The sequence below is a fragment of the Pocillopora damicornis genome, chromosome 5, assembly GCF_964200805.1.
Source record: "Pocillopora damicornis chromosome 5, jaPocDami1.2, whole genome shotgun sequence".
In the NCBI taxonomy this organism is placed as follows: Eukaryota; Metazoa; Cnidaria; class Anthozoa; order Scleractinia; family Pocilloporidae; genus Pocillopora; species Pocillopora damicornis.
The window spans coordinates 21,582,797-21,607,879 of record NC_142674.1 but is presented as its reverse complement, the minus strand read 5'-3'; the positions used below and the strand labels follow the sequence as shown (position 1 = coordinate 21,607,879).

The 25,083-nt window shown below is 37.5% G+C and overlaps 3 protein-coding genes and 1 long non-coding RNA gene across 8 annotated transcripts; 3 read left to right on the top strand and 1 right to left on the bottom strand.

The window, feature by feature from the left end:
• Nucleotides 1-2,030: 2,030 nt before the first annotated feature.
• On the top strand, nucleotides 2,031-6,159 carry LOC113685217 (uncharacterized). Its single transcript, XM_027202704.2, has 5 exons — nucleotides 2,031-2,193; nucleotides 2,487-2,563; nucleotides 3,572-3,721; nucleotides 4,323-4,618; nucleotides 5,360-6,159. The coding sequence occupies exons 2-5, from the start codon at nucleotides 2,503-2,505 to the stop codon at nucleotides 5,387-5,389; spliced, it is 537 nt and encodes a 178-aa protein (XP_027058505.2). The 5' UTR covers nucleotides 2,031-2,193; nucleotides 2,487-2,502; the 3' UTR covers nucleotides 5,390-6,159.
• A 1,060-nt stretch (nucleotides 6,160-7,219) lies between these two features.
• Nucleotides 7,220-11,168, top strand: LOC113685224 (uncharacterized). The gene is made up of 4 exons (XM_027202711.2): nucleotides 7,220-7,571; nucleotides 7,687-7,803; nucleotides 9,256-9,536; nucleotides 10,163-11,168. The coding sequence occupies exons 1-4, from the start codon at nucleotides 7,403-7,405 to the stop codon at nucleotides 10,214-10,216; spliced, it is 621 nt and encodes a 206-aa protein (XP_027058512.2). The 5' UTR covers nucleotides 7,220-7,402; the 3' UTR covers nucleotides 10,217-11,168.
• On the bottom strand, nucleotides 10,122-13,161 carry LOC149045945 (uncharacterized). The gene is made up of 2 exons (XR_016186698.1): nucleotides 12,028-13,161; nucleotides 10,122-10,363 (listed from the first exon to the last, which is right to left on the bottom strand). It is a non-coding gene; the product is annotated as an uncharacterized LOC149045945 (long non-coding RNA).
• Nucleotides 11,160-24,990, top strand: LOC113685223 (uncharacterized). Of its 5 annotated transcripts, none has more exons than XM_089206685.1 (7): nucleotides 11,160-11,357; nucleotides 20,744-20,873; nucleotides 21,902-22,177; nucleotides 22,669-22,811; nucleotides 22,999-23,122; nucleotides 23,498-23,776; nucleotides 24,032-24,990. In XM_089206685.1, the coding sequence occupies exons 1-7, from the start codon at nucleotides 11,315-11,317 to the stop codon at nucleotides 24,327-24,329; spliced, it is 1,293 nt and encodes a 430-aa protein (XP_089062811.1). In that variant the 5' UTR covers nucleotides 11,160-11,314; the 3' UTR covers nucleotides 24,330-24,990. The 5 variants fall into 5 exon arrangements, with proteins under 5 accessions (XP_089062811.1, XP_089062813.1, XP_089062815.1 ...); XM_089206687.1 differs by lacking the exon at nucleotides 11,160-11,357 and adding an exon at nucleotides 13,294-13,571; XM_089206686.1 differs by lacking the exon at nucleotides 11,160-11,357 and adding an exon at nucleotides 15,397-15,580.
• Nucleotides 24,991-25,083: the final 93 nt, after the last annotated feature.

Below are 25,083 nucleotides of genomic sequence, written 5' to 3'. Positions count from 1 at the left end.
TGTTTGAAAATGTTTAATTTCCGTTTTCTTCAACTGAATCACCCTTGGTGTTTTAATGTTCCTGCTGGACGCTGCAGGAGCTCCCATCACAATATGAGCAGTGTGAAAAATTAACAAATGTTCCTTAAATCTTTCATCTGTGAAAAATTGTTTCAATTGGTACAGCTTCTAAAAGTTCCAAGTTTCCGACCAACTTTATTGGACTGAAAGTTGTCGGGAAAGCTCTTTGATTTCCACGCTGGACCATTTTCTTTTTTTTTGACGATTATGCTAAAATTATTATTGTTAGTGACGGCGGAATTTCCCTCAAACAAATCAACATGTGTAACAAAATAAAGACTAATTAAATAGCGTTATTGTGAAAATGGTAAATATTAAAATAATAATAGGGAATGACATGACGCGCACTCTGTTTTGTCGTGCACTTTTTGAGAAGAAGAAGATTAGGGAAAAACTTTAGGATCGTGTAGTGCAATAACATTTTAATAATATGCACTCTGAATTCATAATTTTTGTCCATCAAAATCTGTCCGTCAAATTAGGTGTTTTGTAAACATGGTTTTCTACTGCCATAACGCAATTTTTTTTAAACTCCTCAAATATCCGAAAAACCTTTATTTTTTGCAAGCTCGCAAAGTTTTTAACCCTTTAACTCCAAGAAGTGATTAACGCGTAACTTCTCCCTAGAATATCCATACATTACCCATGCAGCGAACAGGTAATAAGAATACCTAAAGTTATCAGGTAGAAGTTGTTATCTTCATCTGATACCAAATTCTCATAACTAACTTACAAGGAAATGTGTAGCAGCTAGAGGAGAGAATTAACAATCAGATCTTCGGAGTTAAGGGGTTTAAGTAAACGTCTTGGTAGAGATTTTTTTCTGTGGCGTATGATAGGGGAGAACATTGCTGGCTGTCGTACCTTCATGAACGACTTTGTCGTCCAAGCCTAGCTGAGCGTCGACCAACTTTCGGTTTGTGTTTTCGGTTCATTATACGATTTCGTCTATTATTTGTTGAGCCCTTTCAATGAACAGACCTATCCACAAAGGGAAACCTTAAATTTTTTTTCTATGCAAGAACCTTTTTCGAAACTGGATGGCGGTCCTTCGACGGACATCGGTGAGAAACATGAGTGCAACTGGAAATCTGGCTGGCAATCGAAACGTCAGCTGTAGGAACTCTTTACGAAGGCCAATTTACATTGTCAACTCAGATGATAAAACCAAATTGTCTTGCCCCACCGACGAAGCACCTCACTTCTTTAAAAATTTACCCCATTTAATTTATTCAAATAATTTGATTTCAACAATTTCCAAAACAGTTGGTCACGAATGATAACCAATTTTATCATTCCATCTAAGGAAGCCTTAGAAAAAATGCAAATACAGCAGTAATAAAGGTGGAGAATGTTCTCTTTTAATTACACTTAACTGGTTGTGGGAAGCTTCCCACTTGTTTTCATAATTATTTTTTCAAACACAGCATAGTAACAATATATTTCGCCTGTTTTTGGCTGTCATTCCCTTAGATATAAACTCATAACAAGAAATGTTCCATGTAGTACATTTAACAATTTCTTGAAGTTTCTCAAAGCACATGCATGCAAATGAACTTTATCAAACAAATTTTTGACCCGAAAGTGTCATTTCTTCCTTACAGGTAATATGTTAATATTTCCCTTGACATGGTCGTTGACAATTTTGCATTAATTTTGAGAGAAGCTCGATTCACGTACGTTTCAGTGCGTGGCAACAAGAGCAGTACAGCTCGCTCCAATTATGTTGTACAGCTCTTCATACATTGAATCTGAACAAGACGTACTGACTTTTCTTCTACATTAACCTTAAATTTTAATTATTGAACTTTCACGACGACAAGTGAATTATCACGAACAAATATTGATGAGACACACATCAAAATGTAACAAGCAATACCTGTCATTCCTGTGACAAGACACTGTCATATGTAAATAACTATTGAAAGGGCTTCTCTATCCAGCATCCGTCATTGCAAGCTTTTTTTAAATTTCCTTTCCTTTAATAAACTGTCCGGGGCACGTAGCTCTGACTCAGAACTTGTGCACGCACCATTGTTTTGGGTGAATTGTTTTATATGACAACTCAAGATTGCTGATTGTAGAAGTTTTTCATTCCAACCGAAAGCCTTTGCAGTTTTCTGCGCAGTTAAGGTTTGCGAGATAAAATTTCTTTTCATTTAAATGACTGAACAAGATGTCAGTCTTTTATCATATTTGTTCTGAGCATTTTTGTCCAGTTTCCACCATCTTAAAGGTTCAAACAAATTTTGTGTAGTTTTTAAAAAATTTCCCCTAGCCACGATGCTTCTTTGGTTTCAAGAAATTTTTACGTATTCTGTGTTATGGCAAACCAAGTATAGAGGAAATTCTATGGACCATTAAGGTAGATTTCATTTTGTGAAATATTACACTTTCTTACCTTTTGTTATATACGACAAATGCAGGAACACGAACAAGAAAATGCTGACATTTCTCTTCCTCATTCATCTAATGGCCTTTTCGACAGAAGCTCAGGTTACAGGTTAGTGCTTTCATCTGTGATTTAGCTGTGAGGAGCGGGGAAACAAACTTGCAAGAATTATCTCAGAGACTATCAGAGCACAGCGGTCAATCGTAAGGCATGTGCAAGGGAATTAATTTTGTCTTGCCGCGCGCCAATTTTTGCCTGAACTTTTGATGGCAAACGTAAGAAACAAATACAATCACACTTAACTTGTATAGGAAATCGAGACGTTTATTGTAATATGAGAAACGAATCAAAACCAAAGAAATGGAAAACTCGAGACTTTTAGAACACAAAGCCCATTTATACACTTTGACCGCATAAACCACACAATCCGGAATCACTGCCCGTTGAGATTTCCTAGGGAAGTGTCGTTTAGGAAATAAGCCCGTGCTCCTCACCCCGCTGAGACGACTAGACGTGTGAAACTGGCCGTTTTTTATTACCACCGATCAGAGGTTTTCCTGCTTGAATCGTGCAGGAAGTATACCTAAGTCATGCAGCATGTAGGGAGAATCAAAGATAGAACTCGAGAAATCGGCCGAAAACGAACCAAATCTGTGTGACATTTTTATCAGGCTTCAGTGTGAGCAAAGGGCAACCACTCCTGCTTAATAGCGGTGAAAACTACACTATATAAGGGAAAAAGCTCGACTGAGTTATGACAACCGACCGGTGACTGCTCAATGCAGTGCCACTTAACTCTTTATCTCCTATGAGTGACCAAGACAGAATTTCTCCTTACAATATCAATACAAAATCAGCCAGATAAGTGATGAGAAGAAAGAAAAATATCAATTTGGGGATGAGTAGCTGATACGATACCAAATTCGCTGAACTAACATTACAGGAACTGTATGGTTGACAGTAAGGAGAATTACAAAATTGATCTGGGAGTTAAAGGGTTCATACAGGTTCGTCTGTTTAAAAGAAGATAAAAATGCAACTGCAATGATTTCAGGGTGACTAAAACCAAAAGAATTTTTGATTCACGCAATAATAAGATTATTATTTTTTGTTTTGCAGAGTGTTCATTCGGTGGAGGTTTTCCAGAGGATGACGTTTTTTGTGAAGGGTACACAGGACAAGGTTCACCATGCACAAATGAAAAAGAATGTTGTAGAAACCCCGTAGAGGGTGTGATGGCGGGATGTTACAATATGTCAGTTATTCAAGGTCCAGATAACTTTAAAATTTCAGAATAAGCTTAGGTTGTTGTTATCTCTAATAGTGGATTTTTAATTACCGACGTCCTCTTTTGGAAAACATTTGAGTTTAGGCGGTGTCCAATTTTGGACTTTTCCCTATCTCCTACCGCGTTGGATTTCGGTCGGTTTTTTTCTTTTATTTTATACGGCTTACAGATTTTGATCGCGAGTGATTTGGATGCCCTTCGATTTAAGATTGCATTCGATTTCAGAAGGAGTCTAATCATTACGAAGTCTCAGGAATTTTTGACAGAACACGATATTGGTCTGCGAGCTTAGATTCTCAGACGATTTCCAATTTCAAGGGGCATATGATATTTTATTGGTGTTCAAGGTTGGTCGGCGTCTGGTTTGATACGAAGGCTGATGTTCTACGACGCACGATTTTAGACGATCTTAATTCTGGCTTGCGATTAAGAAAGAGGTGTGGGATGGGAAATAAAAGAACTGCTTCCGTTTTATATTTATTATATCTTCTGCGTAGATTCTTTTGTTGTCTTTCTCTTTCTTTATCTTTTATTTCTTTCATTTATCTGATATGCATAATTGTACATTCATTTCTTTTAAAGAACGCAATATGTGGAAGCCACCTCGTGTCTGTCCTGCTCAAGACTTTAGCTTCAAAAAAAAGAAAAACTCAACGAACAAAGCCATAGACGGTCACGTGATTGTTAATCATAAGGTCGTATCTCTTCCTCAATGCGGTGACTTCTGCATACGTGAGCCCCGATGCAGTGCGTTTAATCTGGCAACTTTCACAGACCACGAGGGTAAAATGGAGTGTCAGCTGATGGACAATGTTAAGAACATTGTCAACAAGAATGGCTTTGGTTTCTGGCTTTTCGACAGAGAGTCGTATAAAGAGGTAATATAAACACTGCTTCCTTTAAAAAGTGTATTCTATTCGCTCCAATTCTCTCTTATGTTTCGTGAGGTGTGAGCAAGGCTTTTTGAATTTGGGGCTTTTTAGGGCCATTGAATAATAGGGCCTATTAGAGAGGGGGGCGCACAGGATAGATAGGGGGGTTATCAGAGAGGGGTCTTATTGGAAATTGATACTTTTCGGGGGGCTTATTAGGAAGGAGGGCTCATCAGAGAGACTTTTTAAGATGGGGGGGAGCTTATCTTAGAGGGGGGGGCTAATTAGGAAGGGGGGTTTATCATAGAGGGGGTCTTATTACAATGCCGTCATGTTTCGAGTTTCAGATCAGATAGTTTTCTTTTATCCACGTTAATTTCATGCAGGGTTAACTCTGTATAACAAGTTATAGCATAATCCTGCTTTTTATTGAATTCGTTTAGTTGAAAGGGTGATTTTCAATTTAGTGTGGTAAAGCAAAAAGCGAAGTTATCGCAACAGCCAATCAGACGAAAGAAAGATAACCAATAGAGAACTCAAAGTGAACACAAGCAAATTGTCAAAGCGCGGGAAAACGCGGGCGACCAAGTCGTGATTAGTTTTACTTTTGCATCTGATTGGTTGAGAGAGTGGCGCGAGTTTTCTGGACCAATCACAGAGCGAAGTAAAAAAAACAGTCCGTGCAATCCAAGATTTCTTTCGAAACTCAATTGAAAATGATTCTGATAGAAATATTCTTTCTTACAGACATTTCTGTCACCACTTTGCGAATCCTAAAATCAGGGAAAAGCATCATGCGGTAGAAACCAAAAGACTTGAAAGAGGAGAGAAAAATACAGCAGCCACTACATGTCAAGAGAAGTGAAAACCATTTTTAATCTTCACAAAGCTGATGTAAACTTTTCAATGGAAATTTTGAAAAACCCCCAAAAATATAATAATTGCGGAATTTTTCTCAATGATAGTTTACTCTATTAGTAAGTTATAACGAGTTGTCTTAGAGGGTAATTTTGGTATTATTAACTGAGCTGGTAACATAAATCGGCCACTGTAAAGACGGTTTAAAGCCGACGTTTCGAGCGTTAGCCCTTCGTCAGACTCTTTACGGTGGCGAATTTACGTTATCAACTCAGTTGATAAAACCAAATTACCCTGCTATACTCTCCCACCGACGCAGTACCACAGTTTCTTTAGAAACTTACCCCCTTTACTGATTTGTTTTAGACCCGATTAACACTCTCTGGCTTATCTCCGTACAAGACCTTTTCGTTCCTGTGACAATCAGACCTAGCTTCACTGCAATCTTTCCTCAAGCAACTCAATCATGGTATTCAAAGCATCTCTAGCGGGCATAAAATTAATAATCAAAAGTAATTTTCACAAGATTTTGAGTGATGATTTTAGACATGCTGTTTACGGTAGCAGCAAAACGTCAAAATAAGTGTTTTAGTATAATTGCTCAGATGTTTTCGAATTCTAATGTAAATTCGTTTATTTGTTGTTAAAAACCACTCTGTGTTCGAATAAAGATGGCTTTGCGCGTGTTACGATTTTTTTGCAGTTATTTGTAGTAAAGAAGCCAGTTTCCAAAACAATTCAATCAGGAAATACTTAATTTCTTATTTTTTAAAAGTGGTACACCGATCTTAGTAGCATCTTTTTAGCCCTTCAGAATTGAATTTTCCTTTATCACCCTTACTTCCTGGTAACATCGACGAAGTGCGAGGCAGCCGTTTTGAAATTTAGAGCCCTTGTTATAATCTCCTCGACTAATCAGAGCGCGAGAATCTCCATAATCACCAAAACAATTTTACTGAAATCTAATAATCATTCACTTTTCGTATGATCTTCAGATCAACCCTGTCGAAAACTAGTGAAAAAAGTATTTTTGCTGGTGCAAATATCTTCATTTGAATACACAAATTGCCGAAAGCAGATACCTTACTAACACCCATTATTTGTTAAGCTTTTAAGCAATCGCTTTTTGTTTTGGAACGAAAATTTGCATAATACTTTCACCCTTTTGATTTTATCAGTTTTCATTTTGAAAAGTGCCAAATAATAAGATGAAAGGAAATCAAATTATTCCACGTAGGGGCCTTTTCCTTCTCTTCACGAATGGCTATTTAGGTACTTGTCATATACGGTGTCAAAACGAGATAAAATAATTATGATCAGAAATATAAAATGCTGATAACAGCGCTTACTATAAGAAGGCAGCCTAAAACTCCTGCAGCCATTTAATGTATTTCGCGTGCCCTTGCGCATAATTTGAAATCAAGAGATTTGAAACTTTTTAATCTCTTGTTTTAAATATAGAAACTTGTAAATAAAAGAATGTTTCGGCAATTATTTCCATAACCTTTCAATTCCCACAAGTGATCAAGACGCAATTTCTCATTACAATATCAATAAAATATCAAGCAGACAAGTGATGAGAATAAACAAAAACGTCAATTAGAGGATTATTGGTTGAACCAATTCCAAATTCTCCAAATTAGAGACATACGAATTACTAGGCATACATTTGGGAGATTTACCGATAAGATCTCTGTATAATGAGTTCGGAGAGGTCCAGTTTCACTTGTAAATTGCTTTGATGTAAGAACTTTTGATGGCGGTATAATAGTTTTTGACGCTTTCCAATTATCGTTAAAGGTTATCTCCCATGAGGTCTTCTTCATTTCCTGGTTTTTATGCTCAAGTGTCCCGTGCAAACAAATCATATAAAAATCTTTAATAGGCTGAAAGAAATTTTTTTTTGCTGTTTTCCGGTGAAACGAGATAGCAATGCCATTAACGTCGACATTTTCAATACTTCATTGTCTCATCACCTTTTTCGCAATACCCACATGCAAAAGCTGTTCTTGCCTTTTATGCAATTGCGTACAGTCATTATTGTACTTTACCAGGCCTTCTACTGAAAGAACTATTTTATCGAGACTGGACGCTTTGAACGGTAAGTAAAATAAACCACAAACTTATCAAATATCTTTATTGCTCTGTTTGAAACGATTCTAGACTTCATCTTGGATGACAGATTGAAATATTTTTTTCCTTTTCAACTGTTTCAGATCTACGTTTTACTATTTTGGTCGGAGTTTCTTTGGTTTTTTCACCTCCGCTGACCATGTTATTGATTTGCGCGCTGATCTTTTCAACGATATTCATCGGTTGCAAAATGACCTCAGGTACGTTTATTAATCTCATCCCAATTTTTTGTTTCCGAAACCTTCAAATTATTTTCATCTCACGAACTTCTTTTAATAAAGCATATTTATCATCAAAAAGAATCCGTTCGATCGACGATAAGGATGCTGTCACCGATATTTTGAATCACGACCTTTCACTGCGTGCAAAATTACTCTAAACTTGGGAGAAATTTCGAAATATTGGCTCGACAAGAAAGGGAAATATCAAAACACGAATTATAAACTAAAAACTGAAAACACTGTTTCAGAATGAACATCACTGACAAGGATTTCAAATAACAAATTAAGAATTAGGCTAAATCACTCCTTAAGAAACACAGATTATGAAACATGTTTCCTAAAATCTTATTAGTCGTGTGATAGTCTCCATTTCGGGCAGATGTTTTTGACGTAACATATGAAGTGTCAAAACATATTGATGATTTGAGACAAAAGTGATATCATTTTTGAAATCTGATTTTGTGATTTTATGATCTCCCAAGGCAGGTTACAGTCTCCATAAGTAAAATAGGGACCTTTAACAGGCATGCAGGACAACAACGCCGAGGAGGACGTCGATTAAAAAATTATATTATACTTTTAGATAGAGTTTTGCAAATGGCTGGATGTGTCTAACTTCTTTTACGGCACTACTCCTCATGATCAGCTTCAGCATAAAGTATGCGAGCAGTGTTGAGGTCCAAATGGAAAATTGATTGATTTGCCGTCGGATTTTTTGTTCCCAGACCATGCAAATTTTGGTGATTTCACGTTGTTGTTTTGTAGAGGACAGCTGAGAATTGTACACTGAAACGCAAGTACTCAGCTGTTGTTCTACCCATCAAATCTTTTATTTTGCCACGTCTTCGTTGCCGTCGCGGTAGTGGTTTGCTTTTTAAAGGTCCCTATTCTAATGTTAGGGTTAAAGAAAGGACAAATTGATAGATGATCACGACACAGTTCAGCGGTTCTTGTTTCCCCTCATTATTTATACTACCACCCCACCCCCCCCTAATCAAAAAAAGATCTCTATTTCTCCTTGACTCCTCCCCCCGATCCAATTTTTTTTCTGTCCAATTCCCATTGAGAACTTGTTCGTCACAATTCAAGATTTTCATCCTCGCTGACTTCGAAGATCCAACCAAAAGATCCTTGAAGCTCGGTTTTGGGGCATCCGACCTACATTACGTACGAAGAAGTGGACAGGGAGTAAGGGGAAAGATGCTTTTGGTTCGGAACCTCATGGGGGAGGGGACAGGAAGCAAGTTCAACCTCATAAAGTTTATGCGAAATTTTTCGCTCCAGCTTGGAATCTCAAAGAAAAGGGAAGTTTGGGAGAAAGTCCAGCTGGGGTCAATAGTTTATTCTAAGACTCTTTTTGCAATTGATATTTCCAGATTTTTGCAGTCGTTTGTTGATTGATAGCTAATTCGGGTAACTTATGGTTAACAGGCAAGGAAGCTGCTTTGCAAAGCCAAGGTGAATCTTGTTCTCCTCCCCAACTCTCCGATGTCACTTTCGACGCGATCTTAATCGGCCAAGTGAATTTCAGAGAGGACGTGGTCTCAGAGCTACACTGCATGGACCTATGCGTGCGTCGATCTTCGTGTGTTGCATATAACATGGAAACCGCGGGCTCACACGTACGATGTACGATTTTGTCAGATATTCAGAAGTCAGAAAAAAAGCTCGGATCACTTTACAGAAATTTTGATCGGGAGAAAATCGAGAAGGTCTGTGTGTATTATTTCATTGTAAAGCAATGTTATATTTCTAAGAATATTTCTCAAGGCAAGGGCAAGTGCAAAGATGATCACTCCTTAATCAATGAACCCTCTGACACCCCCCTCCCCTCCCCCTCCACACCCTCCCGAGCTTATTACCCTACGTTTAACTACTGTGGGTACGGGAAGACGTAGGAGGGAGGGCCCGTGCTCTTGATAGAGCGGAGAGAAGAATGGACTGGTCAAAGCGTTCACGGTAGTACGGTTTGCATTCGACAAGCTTGAAAAATTTAGACTAATTTTTTTTCAAGCCACACTTACCGCCAAATTGATTTTGCCGTGTCTAAATTTATCTTGTCTATTTCCCCTGTCGCATTGATTTTGCCGCGACGGACGTTAAACACCGTAAATTTTAGGGTTCACTAGGAGGTAGGATTCCCCAAGGGAAGGAAATATGGCTTTACAGGTTTTATATTCTCTAAGACCCACAAGCCCGATTGTTTCGTAACGAAAGTAACATGCAAACCCCAATGTTTCTTTTAGATCACAACTCGGAAACAAGTTCTGTTTCTTCTCCGCGAACATTACAGTCAGTTTTCTTTTATTTAATATGAAAAATTGCGTTTATTTTACAGTTCCTCTTCCAACGTGACAACTGTGATAATGAGCCAGATCAACAAATTGATTAATAGCTATGACCTCAGCCACCCACGTCAGAGATCGTTGCGTGACATCTTTACAAACGTCTTCCTGTTACTCAAGTATGGTGGAAGCGAACAATCTTTCGTTCGTTGACGGGGATTTGTTCCTTTGTGAAATGTTCTATGAGTCAGTGACTGATTAAAAAAAAAAAAAAAACATTATCGTGACGTATGCAAGTTTGGCATAGCCGGGAATTTTTATTTTCAGTTTCGAATCAGTTTTCGAGTAATTGCTATTTTCAGAGACGTGACAGCAAAGACGAATCCTATATTCATGTATTTACCCAGGGTTTTCTTTCAACTTTTGATTTGGAACAGGGCGCAAAACTTCATCGATACTATTAGGATGAACCTTTATGAATAGCAAGTTTGAGAGAGAACTGTTAAAAATTAGGGATCACTTAAGGTTTCTGGTAAACCAAAATCTAAGCTCTCGATATAAGACGACACGATACCCCATTTTGCCAATATCAAGCCATGGCAAGTCACGAAATTTTACTGCGGTGACATGACGGGCCAACCAAGTGGTGCATGTCAGAAATAAAACAACGGAAACGGAACAAAGCGTATATTTTCTTGAAAGGCCTATTGCAAACTGATGTACACTTCGTCCCATTGTAAATCAGCAATACATGTCTCTCTAACCGACTTTCACATCTAATTTCGAGTGGCACGCCTCAAACTAGACAGTTTTGCACCCTGTCTCCGAAGTTATCGTAAGATTGCGTGTCGCTTAGCACTTCTTTAATAATCGAATCCTCTCTTAAATCTGTCTCTTCTCAACAAATTGGCAAATTGTTATTCCGTTGATTTTCTATGTTTTATCATACTGGATAGCATGTATATTTTTTGGTCATTCTTCCGGGAAAGATTGGCTTATTTACGTAAACTGTTTGTTCACTCACGAAAACTGTTTGCAATAAACGGCACTGAAAATAAATATGAGCTGTTCCATGTTGTACGTTTGTGGCGGAAAAACCTCGGAAAGTGTTGGGAATTGCCCCGGAGCATCCTTATAAAATCTAAGTCGCTCTTTGCGGGAAAATCAGTCTGTTGAAGTTTTCTTCTCGTTAGGTCGTACGAAGAATGAGCAACATGCCACAATTGTCCACATACATCGTCATGTATGGTAAGTCATAAGTAGGTCTTAGAACTTAAAACTTCATAAAATTTTGGAAAACTTCAGTCATAGACCAGTCAAGTACTTTAGGGCAAAATTTGAAAATCTACGCAGACGGTTAATTGCAGTTTTGGCTTGTACGTGGCAGTAGAGCTCGTGACTTGAAATACATTTTCATTAAAATGTAGTGTAATTCCTAATAAATCTGTAGAATCGAATACATACGCGCATGTGCTTCGATGGCATGCTCTGCTTGCAGAAAATAATTACTCGCAAGAAATTTAATCACAGCTGCTTAAGATCAAAATCCAACCCTAATGGACTAATTTAACTCATTAGCTGTTAGTTAACGAGCTCCTGAGAGTGCTAAAAGTATATAAAAAAAAAAACCAAGGTACTCGATTTTAGACGAGTGTCCTTGATTTAAGCTCAATCCTTCGCATCTATAACTTCCGTGGCTTAGCTGCTCACTTTTTACGGATCTGCCGCTTGTCGCTTCGAAGCAGTCACGAAACCGCCAGTAACACAGCCAATAGGGCTGTTAATGCACCTTATAAGCATTACATTTCCGCTTTGAAAAGTCGTGACTAATGAAAGAGGAGGATTTTGAGCACATCGTAAATAAGTCGCGGCATTGATAAGATACAAAGGCACCGGTATAGATTGCATCACGGCTTACCTAAAACTTACTCTGCGCAACTGCCACCATTCGCTACCATTCTTATATTTCCATAATACGACGCAAACCATGTGTTCACAGGAGCACTTCTCGGTTTAATCAAGCCCTTCTCGGTTTAATCAAGCCCTTCTCGGTTTAATCAAGCCCTTCTCGGTTTAATCAAGCCCTTCTCGGTTTAATCAAGCCCTTCTCGAATAAATGGTGTGGTCAGCGTCTAGGACTGCGGTGGATTATTTCCTCGTTTAAACGGCCTTGATATCGGCTCGCGTGAAGTACACTCTTCAAACTACATCGTTAAGATGAAACCGAAACAACCAGAGGGGCAAAATAGCAATAGACTGCTTGAAAAGTTAGAAAAAAAAAACTTGACAACTATTATCTCGTTTCAAGGCTGTTCCAGTCTATTTTTGAGTGTTTCAGGGCCTTTCAGATCTGAAACGAAATCGAGTCAATAGTTATCACCCCAAGGGTTAACTTTACTATAAGTAGACTATGACTCACGCATGCATCGTACGAATTCAGCTGTTAATCCGTTAGTATCAGAGATACCAATCGAAAAACTTTCTTTTTATTGTTTTCTTCGTCAATGAGCGATCTTAGTGAAAATACACGCAAACTTTTGGCGCACAGGCGCGTGCGATCCGGACGCAAGGAGCTTTAAAAGTGACAACGGAAAAGACTTCCTGCATTGAGCCGGAAGGGCGTGTCGGAGAGCAAGATAAACAAATCGAATTTTAAGCAATTTAGAGATATACTAAATCAAAGACAATGTCATTTGAAATCCATTAAAGTGCAACCTAAATAAAGGCGTGTTTTACTATCTGTAAAAGAGAGATTGTTTGCACTAAAGAAAATTTAATTTTCATGATGCTAAAAAAGAACACAAGTAACCTTGTGTTTGTATGATGCACGTCACTGTGGGAAAAAAAATATCCATAGAAAGCATTAAGGTTATTTTACTTCCAAAAATAAGACGTTAACGATGAAAAGACAAAATATTCTCCCCAACAATTACAGCTTTAATTGACTCTTCCTAAAGCGGTCCAACTGCTTTTGTTAACGTTCCTGTGTCGATCAAATTTTGACGTCACTTTCGCTTCATTGACATCAGATATCACCTTTCGGTCCTGCTCCATTGTTCTCACAGAGTATTCTGCGTTTGATGGAATATGCTACGCTGTTATCAATAATATGACAACGTTGTTAGGCGTAAAATTGATTTAGAGAGTTAAAAAACCAGCCTTTCCTACAAGCGTTTCTCATTGCGCAACTTTCTAGCAACAAAACAACACACTTACTTCTCTAACATAGCGAAATGTTGGATTATCATGGATTTCTGGGAGTGTTCGGGATGGCCTTTTATCACGACCACGGCTTAAAATAACCATGACAAACTGATGATTTTTTTTAGATTCGGGGGTTTCCCAAATTACTTTTATAAAAGAGGAGACAACTGTAGTTCGTACTCTTAAGCCTGCATTTCGATAAGTTCTCGGATCGAAAGTTCAACATGACAAGCCAACGAAAAAAGATTTTTTTATTAGGTGAGTGAAATTGTTTAGTTTACTTTTTCAAGGGCGTTAATGTTCATCAAAACATCTTGTAATTACTTGCCAATATTCTCAAATAACCTTTAATTTGTTGCGTTGTTAACCAGCAAACTTAGTCGTGTGATATGCGGGTCGTTCAATGCGTCCATAGCTGCTCGTTTTACGGAACAAAACATATAGGAGCATCGACATTTCTTAAGAATTAACTCACCAGTGCGTATTGCAGTTAATTTTCAAGGTTGTTTTAATAATTAAGTTTTACTTTAATCTTGTAAATATTGCAATAATGTCACTTAAGATTAGTGTATACGTTATATCGTGATTAGAAAATTAAGTTAGAAGTTTTGAGGCGAGTAAAAGGTTGAATACTACAAAACTCAGGTTTTCATTTGAGCACGCTTGTTTGTTTTGTTTTGGCATTTAGCAGAGAAAAATATTGGTCTTCTCTAAAACGATATGTAAAACCACGTCTGTCGTGAGTGGCATTTTTGAAGTCAATAATACCTATTTAGCCGATTTTCATTTTCTTAGGACTCACCAATTGCTCTTAGCACGGTAAAGTTTATGAGACAGAGCTATGATCATAGGAATCTTCCTTCCACCTATACCAAAACTTCTATTTGGATTTCTGAAAAAGAGAAAGGGTATATGACTAAATAGATCTTCCCATTTTAGAGGACCCAGGCATAAAATGTAAGCGTTTGCGCGATGTCGGTTTAACTTACCCCAGAACATCATGTCCCTTTTGAAGCAGACCTTGTTCAGTTACAGTTGAGCAAAAATTTTCCGCTCTTGAAAGGAAGAAGAGCGAAACATTTTATGCTGAGTTATAACAATTCAATTTTGTCCTCTTTTTTTTTGCCAAGAATTGATTTTACGCTTTCATCCAAGAAACAAAGGTACTTTGTAATCAACATGTTTACGGCCGGCTATAATGGGAGCAATACCAGTGATTTAAAATATCGGTCGGTCAAAGCCACAACTTTGTATGTTCTTCTAGAAATTCTGGTTTGAAAACAGGAAATTGAACTCATATTTTAGATGTAATCGAGTGAGATCTGTGCAAAAAAAAGGCGATGAGATAAAGGAAAAACCTGTAGTAGATTCCTGATCATGTGAGAGACGCAGCATTGACAAACCGAAACCGGAACTTTGAGAGAGGAAAATGATAATATTTTCAAACTTTACGTCAAACAAATACGCCACAAAATTCCATGTCTCGCGCGCTACTGTCACGTATTTTCATCATACCTCACGTATCTTAGCAAAACTTAGATCTTTATAAGGTTTTTACATCGGAATAAAATACTGTCACTCTCTATTTGACTTCCACGTAAGCATTGTTCACCTTGAGCTAGCGTGACACTGGGTTAGCGTGACTGCTACAACTGACGTGTAACAAATGCCTTTATGCCATACTTGATTAAAGCAAAAACCTAGTGTTCTTTATTTGAATTTAAGAAAAAGTTTTTAGCAACCTTTTGTGAAAGAATTTTCGAGAAATATTTAAACTGTTGCGAAACCTTTCATTTTCCAGAGATCAAAAACGATATTTTTTTTTACGACCTACATTTGAGATGTGCGTGGGAGACGAAAGTTACTGTTGCGTAAGTTTCGAAACGTAAATTCCATCCAAGCGGGGAAATTCACCGTACAATTATAGATGAGCTGAAAAGCGATTTTGATACGCTGATAAAGTCAATTTTACAGTTAATGACGTTACCTTTTAGAACTTGAATCGATAAAATTTTCCGTTGCATACTATTATCATAATGACTTCTCTTGGGTTTAAATTGACATGTCAATTCTTAAAAGGACGTACGTTTAAAATAGACTATTGCGTGATTGGCCGGGAGTTTCCCATTAAAATCGAATGTCGTGAGTCGATATTATTCAAGCTCTTTTAGTCCGGTTCAATTTTCAAGCTATCTTGAGTTCATCTCTAAGAAGTGCCCACGACACTGCCACAATGGATCACAGAGTGAAACAGTTTGCTTTTCTTGGTGAGTGAGAGCGTCATTGATCATTATCAAATCACTTGCTGGCTTGATGCATCGATAATCGTTTCGAGACAAATTAAAAATCCGATAGGAATCGTATAATAGGAATAATTGACATTTATGCGTGATAATCTATCAATAGTGGCAGTAACTTATTTAGAAACAGTGTTGTATATTCTTAACAACCCTCTTCGTTTCCAAAAAGAAGCACTCCTTTGTGGAGTCGCTAAAACAGGTAATTGAACTATTGAATAACAATACTCAAGTACACATATTAATTTTCACTTTTCAACTCAGCTTTCGCCTTTGCAATATGTTCTTATGTTCTTATGGTTTTGTAGGTAAAAACTCTTTGAAAAGTCTTTTTTCAAAGCAGCGTTGAGCGGAACACGCCGCTGTTAATTCAAAAAGCGTAATTGCAGCGTAAGCATTTCATGGTAGTGCAAGAGCATTCTGGTATTCTGTAAAAGGGTGCCATTAAGAGAGGAAATCTTTTCGGCTTCAAAAGAGATCATCGTTCCCCCTTACCAGTCAGATACGATAGCATTTAGGCAGAAGACAGCTAGGCGAATGATGTAATTACTTTAATTAGAAATGCAAATTTCATCATTTTGGTAGTTAAAAGCATGTACTCCGCCGGCCGAGTTGATTGCAAATTACGCGATATGATGTAAACGAAGCAGGAAAAATAATGTTTCTGATCCTTGCGGCGATGAAGATGTAACTTCTTCGCACAAAATGCTATGAGATTATGCCATGAAATTATCTTTCTTAAGATACAGAGAAGTACAAACCAGGAAAGAGTTTAAGTTCAGAACCAAAGAATCACTCAAATTTTGCATAGGTGAATTTTTCTGACACAACCAAAAGCCTCCCAAACCCCCCCCCCCCCCTCCACCACCAAAGTAATAAATAATTAACGGTCCTCAGTCTTGAAAAATGCTTTAATCTTATTTCTCTCGTGCCGATAAGTTTTCTTTAGTGCCGGCTTTTTTGTACGTGTAGACTAGGACTCACACACGAATTGCAGCACTTCAGCTTTTATCTGTCACTATCAGAGATACCAATTGAAAAGCTTTCTGTTTATTGTTTTCTTCGTGAATGAGCGTGCTCAGTGAAAATTCACGCGAACTTTAGGCGCACGGGCGCGAGCGACCGGGCGCAAGGGGCTTCAAAAGTGAAAAATAAAAAAAACGGAAAAAGACTTCCTGCGGAAGGGCGTGTCTGAGAGCAAGATAAACAAATCGAATTTCAAGCAATTTAGAGATATACTTAACCAAAGACAATGGCATTTGAAATTTATGGAAGAGCAACCTGAATTAAAGACATAATCTGTCCTCTGGAGAAGAGAGATTGTTTGCGCTTAGGGAAATCTAGATCAAACCAACTTCTTTTTTTTCTGTCACGAACTGAATGTAGCTCTGTTTCTCCGTCTGCTTGAAATAAAGAAGATCTTAATTGAAGTAGCATACATGAGGATATTTAATTAAGTCCACAACGAGAAACAATGGACTGATCTTGTAGAAAAACAGCTTAATTGCCGACCATTTATTTCAAACCAACATTTGAGAGCCCGGAGGTTATAAATTTTCGGTTCCTCCACAGTTCTTGACCCTGTCACGGCACGTCTTAAAAAAGTTTCTAAATTTAACTGAATGCAGAGCTACGTTAGGAGGTCAGATATATAGTTTTCTGTTTAAACGAGGTCAGATTTACCGAATTGTATCAATTTGTTGTCACTGAGGGAAACTGGACACGATGCTAAAAAAAGAACGCAAGTAATACCGCCTTTGAATGATGCACGGAAAGAATTATCCTCGAACATGCAAAGAAAGCACTATGGTAATTTTACTTCCAAAAATAAGACTTAAATGATGTAAAGAAAATGCATTCTTCCTAATAATTCCAGCTTTAATTGTCCCTGTCTTTAAATAACTCTGACAAATTAACGACGTTTCTTGTTAAGGGGGTTTCCCACGTTCGTCAAAAGACTTGAATCAAAGAGACGAACTATAGCTCAAACATTTTAGCCCGCACTTCGATACGTTCAAATCCACAGTTTTCGGATTGAAAGGTCAGCATGACAAGCCAACAAAAACAGCTTATTTTATTTGGTGAGTGAAATAGTTTAGTTTACTTTTTCAAGGGCGTTAATGTTCATCAAAATATCTTGTAATTACTTGCCAATATTTTCACATAATCTTCAATTTGTTGCGTTGTCGACTAGCAAACCTTGACAGGTGATATGTGGGTCGTTCATGTGTCAATGACTGCTCGTTTTACGGATCAAAACATATGTACATGAAAGCTAAACCTAATTTTGAAATACATCTTCTTGAGCTGAATAAATGTTAGTTTTAATTCATGGGCTAGTATTTTTATAGAAGCATCGACATTTCTTAAGAATTAACTCACCTGTGCGCATTGCAGTTAATTTTTTAAGGTTGTTTTAATAATTAAGTTTTTCAATTATCACTTCAATCTTGTATTATTCCAATAGCGTCACTTAAGATTAGTGTAAACGTTATATCGTGATCTGAAAATTTTGTTAATTGAGGCGAGTAAAAGGTTAAATACTACAAAACTCAGGTTTTTATTTAAGCACACTTGTTTGTTTTGTTAAAGTATTTAGAAGAGGTAAATATAGGTATTCTTCAAAACAATATGTAAAACCACAACTGTCATGAGCGGTATATTTGAGGTCAATTTTCACCTTCTTAGCACTCTTTAATCGCTCTCAGCACGGTTATCAGTTACTTTGAGATAGCAATGATCCTATGAATCTTCATTCCGTTTACACCAACACTTATATTTGAATTTCTGAAAAAGAAAAAGCGTCGACGACCAAATAAATCTTGCCAATAGAGGATCCAGTCGTAAATTAACGCGTTTGTGCAACGTCAGCAAAACTTACCAAAGAACATCGACTCTTTGAAGCAGATCTTTTTCAGTGGCAGTCAGGCAAAATTTTCCGCTCTTGAAAGGAAGAAGAACGAAATATTCTACATCGAGTAACAATAATTCGATTTTGTCCCTTTTTTGGCCAAGAATTGATTTTACACCTTACGCGACAAACAAAGGTGCTTTGTAAGCAATTTCATGGCTGGTTAGTGATTTAAAAATAAATATCTTTATCGGTCAAAGCCACGACTTTATTTGTTCTCCTAGAAATTCTAGGTTAAAAATAGGAAATTGAGCTCTTATTCTGGATGTGATTGAATAAGATCTGTGCAAAAAAGGTGATGAAACGAAGGCAAAGTCCGTAGTAGATTCCTAATCATGAATAAAGATGTAGCATCGAAAACAAACCGAAACCGAAACTTTGCAATTGAAAGAAGAAAATGATGATATAACCAAACTTTATATGGAACAAATGCGTCATAAACTCCCTGTTTCGCTAATGTCACGTATTTCATTATACCTCACGTATGTCAGCAAAACTAAGATCTTTATAAGCTTTTAACATCAGAAGAAGACACTGTTAATCTCAAATTCACTTCACGCAGCGTTTTGACTTTGAGCTAGCGTGACACTGAGTGAGCGTGACTTCTAAAACTGGCTCAACAAATGTCATACGTGACTAAAGTAATACTTTAGAATTCTTTAGTTGAATTTTAGAAACAGTTTGTAGCAACTCTTTGTGAAAGGATTTTCGAGAAATATTAAAACTGTTGCGAAACCTTTCATTTCGAGAGGTTTAAAACTATTTTTTTTCGAGCTATATTTGACGGGAAAGATATACGTCAGGAGAGGACGACAGTTTCTGTTGCGCCTTTTTCGAGACGTAGATTCCATCCAAGCGGGGAAATCACCGTACAATTATAGATGCACTGAAAAGCAATTTTGATACGCTGAGAAAGTCAATTTTACAGTTGATGACGTTACTCATTCATATTTTTAGAATTTGCAATTTACAATTATCATCATAACTTCTCTTGGGTGTGCAGAGACATGTCAATTCTTTGGGGACGTACGTTTTAAATAGACTACTACGTGATTGGCCGGGAGTTTCCTATTAAATCGAAATCTCGTTTCGTATTAAGTAGATATCACTCAAGTTCTTTAAGTCCGGTTTTATTTTCAAGTTCTCTTGAGTTCATCTCCAATAAGTGCTCACGACACTGCCGCAATGGATCACGGACTGAAACGGTTTGTTTTTTTAGGTGAGTGGAGACACCTTCATTGATCATTATCAAATCACTTGCTAGCTTGATGCATCGATAATCGTTTGAGGACAAATTGAAAATTGGATAGGAATCATATAATAAGAATTATTAACATTTACGCGTGATAATTTATCAATAGTGGCAGTAACTTTTTTACTGCAACAGTGTTGCATATTCTCAACAGTCCTGTTCGTTTTCAAAAAGAAGCACTCCTTTGTGGAGTCGCAAAACAAGTAATTGAATTACTGACAAACAAAACTTAAGTACATAAATTAATTTTCACTTTTCAACTCAGCTTTCGCCTTTGTAATATGTTCTTATGGTTTTAAAGGTAAAAACTCTTAATAATGTTTTGAAGTCTTTGTCAAGGCAGTTGTTAAGCGAAACACGCCGCTGTTAATTCAAAAAGCGTAATTGCAGCGTAAGCAGCTCATGGCAGTGCAAGAGCATTCTGGTACTCTGTAAAACAGTACCATGAAGAGAGGAAACCTTTCCTGCTTCAAAACAGATATTTGTTCCCCCCCTAAGCCGTCATGATACGGTGGCATTTAGGTATAAGACAGCTAGGAGGAATGATACAATTGCTTTAATTAGATATGCAGAAAAATTTCATCATTTTGGTAATTAAAAGCATGTACATCGCCGGCCGAACTGATTACAAATTAGGCGATTTGATCTAAACAAATCAGGAAGAATACTGTTTCTGATCTTTGCGGTGATGAATATGTAACTTCTTCGTAAAAATTCGATTCATTTTTCAGCAAAAATGCTATTAGAATTGTGACATGAAATTATTTTTCCCAAGATATAAAGAAATGGAAATCACTCATATAGTGGCAAATTTTGCCCATCCAAATGGAAGTAAATTTTGTTAGGACAGAACCAAAATTCTCCCACCCTTCCCTCAACCCCTTTCCTCAAAACTATAAATGGTTACCAGTCCCCAGTCTCGGAAAAATGCCTTAATCTCAATGCCTTTTTGCCGACAATTTATCTTCAGTGCCGATTCTTCTAGCTCTCTCCGTGAAGAACGCCAACACATGTACGGCCGATGGTTTTGAAAGAGATGCCAAGGCGTGCGTGACTATGTTCGCAAGAAACCTTCGGGAGACGAAGGATAAGACTTGCAGGTAAAAGCACCAAACTACTTAAAATATACATCCTTAGTGAGGGAGGGGTGGGGAAAGAGGGGAAGGCGGGGTAGGCAGTATTCAGTTTGCGAAAGAAAGGAGCACAATTTTTTGGCTCGAGGTATACGATAGGGTTTAAAGTGAATTGAAAAATAGGAGAGAGTACGAGAAATTACCAATTACCTGCAAAATATAAATTTTTTGTCGAGCCTTCCAAAGTGATCCATGGTTCCATTCTCGGTTTTAATTTGCTCTGCCAAGTGATCAGTTGAAAGAAACTAGCGCCATCCTATCAAACAATCGGATTCACGACTGTAACCAATCATGCATGACTCTGTTAGTCGTAGTTTCCTGCACTTCAGACATTTTTTTTGTCATTCATTTTGAGTTCTCATAAACTCCTCTTGCTGATGTCCTTCGCTCCCATTGCCTTCTGTTTTTACGTTCGTTTTTTTTTTTTAAATTTTATTTGTTTTTGGGTTTTTACAGTTTTTACAAGTACGCAAGATACATCACAAATTTCTACATGCATAAATTTACATCACACTACTCTATTACACAAAGAAAATACCACTACACTGGACTACGAGAATAAAAGAAAAGAAAAGAAAGAAAAAAAAAAACAAAAAAAAAGAGGCATCGCGTATTGATATAAATAATAAATTAGTTCAGCTATTGTTCTATCAGTTGAAGAAGGGGTTTCCATTTGTTGTAATGGATCTCAAGTTTATTATTCTTTCTGGCTATAAAACGTTCTATTTGAAACGTACTCTTAATTCTTTCGAGAAAGGATTTAAAGGATAGAGAAGTCTTATTTAGCTTGGTGAGATAAATAAAATATTTACCTTCTAGTACAATATAATTAAGAAGGATTCCGTCACTGTCATGATTAGGCTCGTTTTGGTTTGACGACACTCACGCGAAATGTTCCTTTGAAGAGGGTGGGGCGGTTTTGTTTCCTAGAACGCCACTTGAAAATCAAGAATCACTGATTTGAAACCATTTTTTCTTCACCAAATTTTTTTCAGGAATCATTACGCTGAAATGCAAACCTGCATAGGGCGAGAATTACACAGATGCAAAAATTCTTCGGATTCAACTACTCTTGGCAAAATAAATCAAATCAAACGAGTGGCTGCCGCTTCGGAGGAGTATTACTGCTCCTATGGTGGGGTGAATCCGGATCCCTTCAATGGAAAAGTCATGCAAGGTTGCCGGAAGAAGGCTCATAAGAAAATGAGGAAGTGTCCAGCTTCGTTCCATAAACGATTCAGCGATGACAATGGAAGCACTGCGTTATGCAGGTTAGATCCACCTCTTATCTAAGCCTTATTCCTTAGGAATGACTAGCATTTAATTTCACTTTACAATGTCCCCCCTAAATCAAACAGTAAGGCCATGAGGAGAAAGGAAATAATTACCAATTAAAGAAACTCTTGATTGTTAAACAAATTCTCCTTATCAGTGCATTAGCAATTGTAAAGAGAACAGTATGGAGAATATACATACTGATGCGAGAAAATGACTGGAAAGCTAACTAGCAGAAAAACCCTCAAAAAAATGACGATAAACAGTCAACATGAATTTGACAGTAGGTTCGGAAATCGAATCCACGCCACGGTGGTGGTCCACAAGCGCTATTGTCACTGCGCTATCCTTCCAACGTTCACGCAGAGACCTGCCTTGGGGAGGGAATGAAGCGATCGTAATTTAGACATGTCAAGATTTCTTTTTTCCTTTCTCTCTTGAAGGTTATTGTTATAACTGGTGTTTTTATTTTATTTTATTCTGTTAGAAAGTACAGTAACCTTAAGAAGTGCGTTATTAAGGTTGCTGAGAGGTTCTGCCAAAAGACCCCCGAGGTAAAGAACCTGATCAAGATATATCAAGACCCCTTCAATCCGTATTGCCCCGGTGGCGGAGATGCTAACAAATCAAGTAAGTACGAGCACAACAGGTACCTCGTTGATGTAACGGACCAGTAATTATTTGTCACTTGTGGAGAGGAGGATTGTGGGGGGCCAAATAGTTTTCAGGGGGGGAGGAGGGGGTACCATTCGTCGCGAACTGAGTATAAAGGCAATCAAATAATACGGAATGACCTTTATTTTTCTTTTAATTTCAGAAACAAGACGTGTCATTTCAAGCCCTTTTGGCTTGTGTACCAAACGAGAGTACTTGACCAGAAGCAGGGTCTGTCTGGCAGATTTTGTACAGACCTTGCAAAAAAATCCCAAGAAACCCTGTAGGTCAGTATGAAATGTTTATGTCTTATTTAGCCCATGTCAGTGTCATTAGGGGTGGGTGGGAGGGGATCTCCGGTCATCTCAATACAGTGCAGCAAATGGCTACTCCTTACCCACTACACTTTGCGGTCCTTTGTCATTCGTGTTGGTTACCTGCGTAACAGACAAGATCTTGGGGCGTTTTTTCCAGAATTTTGTTATGACTAACAAACTGAACCTGCAGTTTTTAATAAAAGTTTTATTTACTAACATCGATCCTTCTAAACTTGTTATATTTCATGGCCGAAAGAAATGTGGAGCTTCAAATAATTTGTTATTGTTGTGCAAATTTCCTTAGACATTTCTGTTACTGAGTATTGTCAGTTTTGTTTTTTGTAGATCAGTATTTACGGAAAAGCTTCACAACTGTGCGAAAAAGGTCGCTCTCCATTGCTATAGGAACGATACCAGTTATAATAAAAAGAGGATAGAGGCGGGTTTCAAGAGGAGTCGATCCTTTCAGCAACGTAGATACTGTGAGGAGACTCAGGTCCAGTTCCCTTACCCAGCGGTAAAGCACGACCAGTGCGGAGAGAGCTACCTTGAGCAAAGAAAAAAATGTGCAGAAAGCTTTGTGGCTACCTACGTAGCAAACAAAGCAGACAAGTCTTTGTGCGGGTGAGTTAGGCAATTTCCAAGAGATTTCTCCGCGCTACTTTTTGAGAAATTCCATCACTGCTTTGATTTTTCTGTGCAAAGCTGTTTGATTGGTCAAAGAAAACTCACACCTGTAAACCAAGTAGACACAGTCTGCGTCTGTATAATTTGACATCTCATTGGCTCCTGGCTACATTTTCCTTCGCTCTGATTGGCCGAGCGAACCATTTTAAAACTAAATTCAAGTAAAGTTTTTATTTTTTTACTTTCGTTTAGCAAATACTTCGAGGCGAAACGTTGTGCGAAGAACGTTACGCTGGAGAACTGTGACGTCACACCGCAGCTACAAGACGACGTTAACTTTATCTATGATGAATTCAACCCATTCTGCCGTAAACTTAAAGATCCTTTGTCTGAAAAAAAGAGACCACGTGAAAAGCCACGTAAAAATCAACGTAGATCTGCGATACAGGATGTCGAAGGAAAAATTCTTCCCTCCAGGGGAAAGAAAATCACTTCAAAGGTGTCGATTCTTGTATCAGTACTGTGCTCAGTACTGAGCATTATCTCCTGATTTTTTTTACATTTTTTTAATAGTAGTAGAGGACATATTTTAAATACTATAGAGAAGTTTCCTTACGTTGTAGATAATTCTTTGGTAGTAAAGAGTTTTACAGTTTACAGAAACTTGGAATTGCCCGCACCCGGTACGAATTTTTAAGTAAAGAAATAAAAAAAATTTCCGTGGGTTTATTATATTAAAACGACGTTTGTAATTGCCACTAATATTAATATATCTGACTTAATGTTATAGTGGCCTGCTGTAAGAGAAAGTATGAAGTTGTTATAGAAATAGCATTTATCAAAATTTTCTCTTAAGTTAAAAACTAAATGGATAATATAATCGAGATTCAAATTGTTTATGTGATGTGAAGTACTCGTACTCTAACCAGGGACCGCGCTGCAAGTTTTTGAGTGGGGGGGGAGGCTATTTTCGCCTCCTTTATTTTTGTTTAAGTTTTTTTGTTTAATTTATTTTCTATTTCTGCAAAAAAATGGGGGGGGGGGGACTCCCTGGTTCATATTTAACAAACTATTTAAGTGTAGATAGAGTCAGTTGTCAAATATGTAGGATAGTTGTAGCATCACTCAAACAAAATATTTTTTTGTACGTTAAGTTTATTTTGCGTGAATTGTTACAAATTTACTCAATAAAATTTCGTTTTTTCAACGAATACTTCTGTTTCTGTTATTTAAAGAATTCGTCCTGCACGTTAAACCGACGTTGATGGAGGGAGGGAGGGAGGGGTGAGAATTTTTTCTTGACT